At 34.8% G+C, this 10862-nt stretch overlaps 1 protein-coding gene across 1 annotated transcript; it reads right to left on the reverse strand.

Annotated features, from left to right (window-relative positions):
- Positions 1-2097: 2097 nt before the first annotated feature.
- LOC106332324 lies at positions 2098-3128 on the reverse strand. Its single transcript, XM_013770791.1, has one exon. It carries the CDS (start codon positions 3024-3026, stop codon positions 2256-2258), a length of 771 nt encoding a protein of 256 aa, XP_013626245.1. The 5' UTR covers positions 3027-3128; the 3' UTR covers positions 2098-2255.
- Between the last annotated feature and the right edge of the window lie 7734 nt (positions 3129-10862).

The following is a 10862-nucleotide window of genomic DNA, read 5'->3' on the forward strand; positions in this document are numbered from 1 at the left end:
ATTATCCGATCGATCGATGTGGATATCTAATAGATCGAATGAACAAAATCTCGAACGTTTTTTTATAAACGGATCGATCGATGGATATATGTTCAAAAACACATCGATCGATCGAGTATATCAAGTGTTCCTCGGAATTTCCTCGGTATTTCTTTAAAAAAAAAAATCAATTGTAGTCTGTTTCCGAGTCATCATCGTCGGAATTTCCTCGGAATTTTGTAAAATCCCCAACGGCTCTCCAACGACTATAATATTTCCTCGGAATTCATCTGTTTTTTCCGAGGAACACATTTTTCCTCGGTATTTCATAAGAATATTCCGACGGATTGATATTTCCTCGGAATTCCGTCGGTATATTCCGAGGAAATTCCGAGGAAACCAAATTTTGGGTTTCCTCGGAATATCCTCGGAAATTCCGAAGATTTCATTTTCCGTCGAATTGTCCGTCAGAATACCGCTGTTTTCTTGTAGTGATTCCTGCTGCTTCCAAGTCGGACGACAGCCTTCAATTCCAGCCTAGATGAATTTCGGTTCCTGGTCAGGGGTTTTCCATGGCTTCTGGTAAAATGAAAAACTTCTATTAAAAGAAAATGTTTCCATATTTTGGGATATGAAAGGATGTAACCCAATTTTTGACTAAGAAAAAACCTATAAAAGGGCGACCCAAATTCTAGAATAAGGCATCACAATAGTACAGAGGTAGACGGTTAGAACTAGGGTTTCTTATCCAATATGTTGTAGTCTCAACTCTCATGATCACTAGTGAACTATTTTGATCATTGATCATGTTCTTTATTGTTTACGTCCTGTTTCGTAGCATCACAGAGAGCATGCACAAATTTACCCTAACAGCTTGGATGAGCTGCACCATTCAGAGAGAGTTGCACAATAACTTAGAGTTTTCGTAAAGTTTATATATGCTTAAAGTGACAAATACAGAATCAATCAAACTGCTTAAGTTTCTATAATATTTTTTGACGGGTAGGGTCTCGGCTTTGAGGTTTCCGGCGTGATTCATGAATTACGTCAGAACAATTACAGCTTAGACACACAAAAAATCAGACAATTAAAAGAGAAAAACTTTTACTTGATAATTCAAGGTGGTGGGATCATGTATAGACCAGAACAACTAAAGCAGACTCGAAGCTACACTCTATGAAAATTTGAACACGAACAACCTCAGGGTAATTCGATGTGATGACCGAACAAACATCCTCGTAAGAAGGGTTATTTGTGATCTCTTGAGAACACCCGACTTCGGTCTGAGTCACTCATGTCTTCTGGAACCCTCTGCCTCTGGTAAGCTAATTCGAAGCTCCAAAAAAAACCATCATCGAATTGAGCAAACTGGTTTCTCATTTGGAGTTTTGTTGTGAAGGCCTTGTGCGATTGGAGAAACCATTGATCGTGGTTTTAGGTTAGAGTACATGCTGTATGATTTTGAAAATGACAAAAATGTCATTAATAAAAAACTCTAGGAATAGTTATAATTTCTAAATTTTAATGATATTGTAATATACCACATGAGAATAAGGTTACATCTTTATTGTGATTTTGTTTCAATTTACTCCATGCGTTCTTAATGATAGACTTTTTAGAAAAAAAGTTTGTTTTAGAAAGATGTATTTGTTGTGTTTTCTATGAAAAAATTGTAAACTTCAAGAAAATTAATTGATTTTATTGAATTACTATTGGTTAAAAGTTATTGAAAATTGAAAATTACAGAAAACGATACATTTATTATGGTAGTTTAATGTGTTTTCTCAATATGTGTGAAAATACTAAAAAATCTATATTTTAGGAACGGATTGAGTATTATATAGGTATAGATATTACAAAATCGATTTCTTCTCTTTGAGCTGGCAGCCGTTTGACATGGGAGCTTCTCTGGTTGCGTGAAGAGGTTCAATTATATACTCTGTTTGACTCTTTCAACATAACATAGCTCTAAGCATCGTTTTTTTGTTTATTGATGAACTGCGTTTTAAATGCATCTCAAACTTGAACAAAAAGAAGTTTTCAACATATCATCATCAAATAAGTTCGGTAAAAGAAAAAAATATCATCAAATAAGTTTCAATTTGGAATCTTCTTCATTTCACAAATACGTGCCATCCAATTACAAATTCACAATGTATGATTTTATAGATTAAAATTTTCCAAAAATACGCAAATCAAACAACCAAAAATATTTAAAAGTACATAAAAATCCTACGATCCAAAATGGCTTCTGTACTTTTTTTTTGTTTTATAAATCACCAAAGGTCCACGCCATGGCTACACTTGCCCGACACAATTCTGGATGGTGCCGCCAATTTATCAACCGTAACATCGCAGTTAACATTAACGGTTATCGTCCACGTCTTAACGGAACCAATCTTAATCTTCACAGGCGCTCTAATTTTCAGTTTAAACGGAAAACTTTTCCTGCTCAGATCGTTACGCATCTCCTTTCGTATACCACTAGTTAACTGGATTTTCGATCCCGTCAACACCGTCTTAACCACCGTTACATTCTTAGCCGGCTGATAAAACACCGGCAAGGCACCGTTACAGAGATCCACATCTTCGTAGAAAACATCCACCGTACTTCCTTTCTCATAGTAGATCCCGATTTTCCCGTTACCGTTACGTGACATAACCGTGACATTGAATATGGGTGAAATTGGAGACGGCGACAACAGATTGATGCCCGAGACTGAGAATCCTTCGACGGAGTATTTTGGAGCTTCAGGGCGGAAGAAAAGGTAGATAACCGCGAGGGAGATACCGGCGAGGACGATGAGAATGAAAATCGCGGCGAGGACGGAGCAGAAGCAGCACCTGCAGCGACTTCGATGGACTTTCTTCTGAGAAAGGTGTTGGAAGCGGTGTGCGTTTTCTGGAGGAGGAACATGGTAGATCTGATCCTTGGGGACTTGGATGACGTAGGTCGCTGGTTTTCTTGGAAACTCGCCGGAGCTGAAATTGTCTGAGAATTGACCGCTCACTGGAGGTGAATCGGCGGGATATACTCTTTCAGCCATTTAAGAGAGAGACACTAACTGACAAACAACTGAAGACTAACAAGGAAAAACAGGAAGTGAACGAAACCGAATTTGAAAATGATAAAAACGCACAAAACTGTGTTTAGTACAGAAGCGTTTATGGGGACATAAATGCAAGTATTTAAGCGGCAGAAACCGCGTAGAGAAAAAATAGATCGCGTGAAGGGTCCACATGAAATCCTTTGTTTGAAAAAAAAATATTTTTATTTTATTTTTACGATTAGCAAATAAATCAAGCCGTGATTAGTGATGAGTCTGTCCATAGATTTTCTTTCTAATATAGAATTATAAAATAAACATTCTTTTACTAACCAATAAATTTTTGAATATAATAGCTCAGACAATTTATGTAGTTCCTAAATTTATATGATGCAGTTTTGTTGCCTATTTTTTCTTTATTTAATATAACCAGAGGCAAGCGCGGGGTTAAAGAAATTAATCTATGGTTATAGCCTCCGCGCAAGCGCGGAACCGGATATGTTATTGATGCATTGTGTAGTCTTATATATGGTATTTTGTTTTTTTTTTAACTTTTGTTTTTTCCTGTTGTATATAATCTATATTACAATAGATTGATTAGGTTGATATAAGAATAACCAGTGATTTCTTATGTGTTGATATTTCATATCTTATGTGTGGACGTCTAAAAGAGTTTCCGATTTATCTTCATGAATTCGACATCTAGCAACATTTTTCCCATGAATATGTCGGACAGAGACCCACACATCCGCTGAGATTCAACATATGATACGCTGACTAATTGTCATCCTCATTAGCTATCTAGTAAATCCGCAAGTTATGCAAGGATAAGAAAATAATTATCTACCACAGTTTAAAAACCCCAAACAATAGTGAAACCTTTTATTAGACATAGAGCAAGAGAATATAAATAAGGTCGAGGCAAGATCTTTTAACATAAATATAAAATGAATCTCCATGAGCTCTTCTCAGGTCTATGCGAACTCTCTTAGTCCGTCCAAGAAGTTATGTTTCTTTTTCATTAGTTATTCTTGTAGTTATCGGATGTGTAAACGATTTTGTTCACCTCCTCTTTGAAACTACCAATGTGTTCTAATTCGGATTTGAAGTCTGGGAAATTAGTGAATCCCTCCTTGGCATACAAGTCTTACTGGAAAACTTCGGAAAGTATAACAAACAACAAAGAAAAGTTGTATTAATCAAGTTTTCAGTGGGACTATGAAATTCTATCAATTTAAAGAGTTTCAATGATATGCGACATTGAATAGAGTGGTTTAGAATGTAATGGTTTATCATCAGAGGTGAGAGTTAAGCGATGAAGTGGGAGAACCCTAGGCCCTAGCTCAGAGACGGTGAAAAAGAATAGACGATTAGGAGGCTTCTTTGGGTATGTATGAAGCATCAGCCTTACCTTTTAAGGTTTATGTAGAAACTGGGTGCGATATGCCACGAGTTAATTAAAATGACGCAACAACTATTAATTCATTACACATTCTTGTTTGAAAACTCACCGTAGAGGACTGTAAAATCACCGGAGAAACGTAACTCGGGCACCAACAGTGACAATTCGGTCCGAAAATCGGGATTCTTTAAGAAAATTAATTTTTACTCGTTTCATCCTATAATCGAGTAGTATATATAAAGATTCATGATGTTTTCATGAAAATGACAAAAAAACGAAGAAAATGATGTATAACTCGTGAAAATTATGAGCCACCGGAGTCAATATTGCAGAAAAATTAGAAGTCTAAAGAGGAAGACGACTTGTAAAAGTCATAATTGCCTTTAATTAAACTTAATCATAAAAACATGCAAAACACACATGGTTTCTATTCGAACCCGGGTTGTTAGCCTTTTTAAAGATGTGTAAACCGCTGCACTAAGCGATATTTATTGTAAGTTTTACGAATAGATAATATATTAAAACAAAAGCATAAAGATGGATCTCACCAAAATAAATGAAATGCCGAGGTGGACAATTTAAGGAGAGAACAAAAACTCAATCATTATAATATAGAAAATTAATTATAACTGAAACTAAAAACATGTGATTATTAAGATGTATGTTATGTACTGTAGATAAATGATTAATATTGTTTTATGAAATAATTATTATCCATCTATATATAAAAAAAAGTTTCATTCACTCCTAGGCCATCTACTTCAGATTTCATGTCACTAAGCCAGAGTCTGTGGTTGCGACACGTGTCACGGTCAATCAAAATTTAATGTTTCATTTATTCTTGAGTTTAATGGGTTTTATGTGTTTACTACGATCCAAATACATCTTTTCCAAAAAATTGTATACGAAACCTAAGGAAAGTGGTTGTCGTGCAACAATTGCCGTTCAGCCAACTGTCAACAGAATTCACAAAATAATATAAAATATATTTATTTATATAAAGTAAAATTCGCAAAATATTATAAAATATAAATACATTTATAGATTTTTTGTATAAAACTGAATAAACCAAAAATCGACGGTACATAAACCGAACCAAATCAAAATAGATATGGTTTTAATATGGTAGCTATGTTTTGTAAACCAAAATACAAAAAAAACTGAAAAAACCGAACCAAAACTGAACTGATATCCAGATTAGACACCCACGTATGCCCCTAGATATATGCGGATTATTGTATATGTAATGAATGTATTATCTATCTATTACAATAAAGTTATGTATGTACTCGCAGGACAGATATGCCACCCGGATAAACATTATTTTTAGAAACGTCATGATGTCTAATAATTAATTTTATGTGGAGATCACATTGTCATTGTGGACTTCACGTTAGGCTTGTTGTTTCTATGGAATTTCTTTATTTTTAGGCTTTGACTAAACAAAACTAGTTATATCTTTATAATAGTCATTGATTTACTTACAACTACTCCACATTTGTCTTAAGAACATAATATGAAATAAGTAACTTTATGAAGAGTTCTTATTCTTTTCAATTTAGTTCATGGTTTAAATATTAAGTCGTAAAAGTAATTTTTTTGAAAAAACAAAGAGATCTACTACCCTCCCTTCCTGGTAGGTAATCTCGCGCACAAACAAGTTATTACGAGCCGAGTCTTTATGATCACTCTTTGGGAAACATGGGCAACGGAATATTTGATGTGTTCTCCACACTTATGTGAACCTGTGAAAATATTTCGAAAGTATCGGATATAGTATAAGCAGAAACTAAATGAACCAATAACTTTTTACGTGGAAAACTTCTTTAATGTAAAAAAGAAAAATCATGGAACAGTAGTCTACTCAACAATACATTGTATAAATGGGTATGAATACAATCACATCTTCCATGTTCAACACGGAACAGATCTAGAGACTCTATTTACAAAGAATTATCTCCACACACGATACAACAACAAGAACAAGAAGAGAGCAACACAAAAACTTCAAAACATGCAGCCAAAAAACGACCTCAGCTCACAAAAATTCCGGCAACCAGAGACTAATCCCAAAATACAAATCCACGATGAAAAATTCAACAACACATTTGCAAATTTCGGCTAAATCAGAGAAGTTTTCACTGTCGGATTTACCAAACACTCAAGACAATACTACTGAAGAACTGTAAAAACCAGTATCACTAAAACCCAAATAACAGAAAATCCAGTGGTTGAAATTCAAATCCATTCGGTAAACTCTAACCCACTGAGTGAAAAAGATCACACAAACTATCAGCCAGATCAGAATCCATTTAACCCTCCAAAACCTACTTTGACAAACTCAGATAAATTATGTCTTCTTCCCTCCCTTTCTCTCTTTTGTCTTAAAAATCTTCTTAAATACTTTTTATTTTCTTTTGTTTACTAAGTGTTAACCACACAAATTTTATTAATAATTTTTTTTTTGTATTGTCTCACTAACCTTAAAGTCCCAATACTAATCTCATTGAACAATACCATTGGTTTAAGCCCAAGTTTGGTTCTCTCCAACCAAACCCATTGGATTTATCAACTTTAAGGAACCAACAAACTTCCGTCGGACTAGGTGGAGGAAGCAGCGATTCCGGCTATCGCTCCGCAAACCTCAAGCTTCCCCCTCAGTAATGTCTTTGTCATCATATCAGCTCTTATGCATGAACTTTCTCAAGTTCCACTATTTTTGAAGCAACCAGATCATGTATCCAATGATACCTCCTATGAATATGCAGAACATGAAATACATCAAACTACCAACTATAGAAGCATATGGAACTCTTGCCATATCTTCCTTCTATCCGTATGTCTTTGGACTCGTTGACTCAATATTAAGTGTGCATCAAGAGGAGTTCTCAACACTTTAGATTGTTCATGTGAAACCGTTTAAGTACCTTTTCAATGCATTTTTTTCAGAGACAAGTGACTCAACTTCTCACCTCTATCTTTAACAATTTTCATACCGCGAATCTGTTTCGCATGACCCATATCTTTCATGGTAAATAACACGGCAAGCTACCCTTTCAGCTTCTTAATTTTGTCCATATTTTTTTCCACAATTAACATATCATCCACATACAACAACAAGATGATATAATCATCTTCACCAAACACCTTCACAAATACACAATGGTCTGAATCAATCTATGCATAAACATAATCCCCCATAACTGACATGAACTACATGTACCACTGCCTCAGTACTTGCTTCAATCGTTTTCTTCAAGCAGAAAACCAAATCCTCTATGCCCTTGTACCATGTAGATCTCTTCCTTCAAATCATCATGAAGAAAAGGAGTCTTCACATCCATTTTCTCAACCTCTTGTTTAAGGCTCCCTGCCAATCCAAGCACAACCCGAATGGATGACTTCTTTACAACAGGAGAAATTTTTTTTATCATAATCAATCTCTATCTTTAGGCTGCAAGCTTTCACAACCAATCTAGCCTTGTATCGAGGTGGCAAAGTGGCATCCTCGTGCTTAATTCTGTACACCCATTTATTAAGCAGCGCTTTCTAGCCCTTAGGTAATTCCACCAACTTGAATGTATGATTCTCATCAAAAGAATATATGTCCTCATTCATGGAGACAAACCATATATCATTGTGTTCATCCTCCAAAGCTTTCACAATCTCCCTCATCAATAAGTAACACATACTCACTAGGGTCATACCTTATTGACAGTTCAAAACCTCTCAAATCTTCTAAAAAATAATAGGTTGGTTCTCAGTAGCTGGTGTCTCACCATGATCGTCACCATGATCACCACTACAATCTTGATGTGCGAGAGCATTTTTTCAGAGTGTATCATCTTGAACCTCAACCTCGACCTCACCGTGGACTGATGTAGAAGGAATAGCCTCTGAATCGATCAAACTTTCATAAACCTGAATTGGATTTCTGGATTTGTCAATGCCCTTTATCGTTCGATCTTCCATGAACAAAACATCTCAACTCCTTACGAGCTTATTCTCAACGGATCATAAAACTTGTACCTGAACTCAACTTGACCATAACCAATGAACACACACGCCGTGACTTCATCTCAAGCTTAGATCTCTCATCATAAGAAACAACTTTACCAGTCCAAACTCTCTTTGAATATCACCTCTAATTGAGCACTCTGTAACAAATTTAGCACACGAATAACCATGTTCAATGCTTCTCCCCAAAAAGTCATCGCTAAGCCTGACTGTGAGATCAAACATCTCATACTCTCAACAATCGTTTTGTTCATCCTTTCAGCCGAATCATTCAACTATGAAGTCTTATGTGGCATCAACTGATACCTTATACCATGCTCTTTGCAATAAGCACCAAATAGTCTTGAATACTCGTCACCATTATCACTGCAGATACACTTAATCTGCTTCCCCGTTTGCCTCTCAACTTATGCCACAAAGTTATTGAAGTATAAAGAAATTTATCCTTCGTCCTCATGTCAGAAAACATATTAATAACAAATAAAAACTAAAACACATCAAAAATGTAAAAAATCATCAAAGTTAAACTAAACAAATACGGACAAACCACTAGTATCTATAAAATAAGTAAATAAACAATTGAGTGGCTTTCTAAGAATGGCCATAGGAATATATTTTCATAAATTGAATAATTTTTTACATATTTATAAAATATAATAATAAGAAAAATTAAAATTTTGGAAATATTAAACAAAATTTAGTATTTTAGAGCTCAGTTGTCGATATTTACAAAAGATAAAAGTTAATCAATATATAAAATCATTTTTTATAAAGTATAAATTTAAAATATTTTATAAAGTGTATATTTATAACATTTTATAAAATACACTTCATATAAAATTGTATTGATAATAATTTGCAAAGACGAGAGTCTCACAGTTGTTGGCAGATTCAATTTGACTTAGTTTCCTTCGTGACCTGTTTTTAAGTAACAGACCCTAAAACATGGTGGATGATCCATGACCATGACCATGCGAACGGAGCGTGATTGACGGCTACAACTCTCTTATTATTTCAAGGCTGTAGATGATCGTAACTCGGGGGGGTCTCTTCCTTGACGCGGTGGTTGCTTTGTGGTCTAACCGGTTCCTTCTGGATATGATTGTAGGAATACAAATTCTAGAATGTAAAAAACTGAATAATTGTAAAGCATTTGAAAAAACACGTAAAATATTTATACATGAATTTGGATATAAACTTCATGTAGTGTGACGTTTACTTGAGATTCCAAAGTTTCGGGATACAACTGAATATGTTTCCATTTCCAATTACTCAAGATCATAACTTATCGAACCTTTTTTTGTGTTGCAACCTCAGACAAAACAAAAAAATGAAAAGAGAAATAAAGGAATCTGAAGGGATTTTCTTGCCTGCATCATTTAGTATGAATGAGAGGAAATTTTTTAATATAAATATATTGACAAATAATGTTATACTAATATAGAATTAATAATAGTTATTATGGAGAAGAGTGGTTGTAAAAAGTTTCAATTAAATCCAAAAAATTACTTGCATTCATGTAGAGGTTTTTAGCTAGAGCATACTTAATAAGGCATTGACCATACAAAATTAAAATTTACTCTATAAAAATCTTCTTAAACTGTAAGATCATCAAATGAGGCCCGAGACTCGAGTGTGGTCCGGTAACTCTTTTCTCCAATACACTTTAATGTAAGACTTTTGAACCTTATTAAGAGTTATCCGCTATGAATAAGTGAATTCGCCTTAATATTACAATGTTAAAACATTGATAGTTTTTATATTTATTTAAATTCTAAAGCTTTACAATTTTTTCAACTCACCTATTTCCTTTTGAGTTTGAAAGGGAAAAGGAATATGGTTCCCGACATTATAATAATGTCGAGACAAGGCTTGCAGACTTTTTAGTCGACTAACTGGCGTTCCTCGACTCGCGATGGGGGCTCACGATGAAAACCCACCGAATTTGATTTTTCCAATATTCAATTTATGGAAAGACGCCTACACGAAACCTATACGAAGGAGCAAACAAACTACTTTTATTTGAGTGCACATGGATCCTCGTCACCATCAGCCTCTTCATAAAACTTTTTGTGTCGAAGAGACGAAGGTTCCCGCGGTTCAGAATGAATAACTCGTGGAACCTTCTACTCTCCTTTATCAGTATCATTTCGTTGGAACTCTTCTTTTTGAGCATATGGGTTGGTTCGAATCAATGTGGAATTATTACCTCACGCTTATTCTATGTTTTCTCCTTGGTTGATGGTAGTCAATATCTGAAAGGAAGCTTAAGGAAAGGCTTTAGTATTCTTTCTTCAAAGGCGTTCCCTGAACAACTACGGCTATATAATCGTGTGGTTTCTGGAAATTTAAAACCCGATCTCCTCCATAAATTCTCCGATTCAAATGGTCCATGTTTGAGCATGATGAATCACTTC

Source organism: Brassica oleracea, chromosome C3 (assembly GCF_000695525.1).
Source record: "Brassica oleracea var. oleracea cultivar TO1000 chromosome C3, BOL, whole genome shotgun sequence".
Lineage (NCBI taxonomy): Eukaryota > Viridiplantae > Streptophyta > Magnoliopsida > Brassicales > Brassicaceae > Brassica > Brassica oleracea.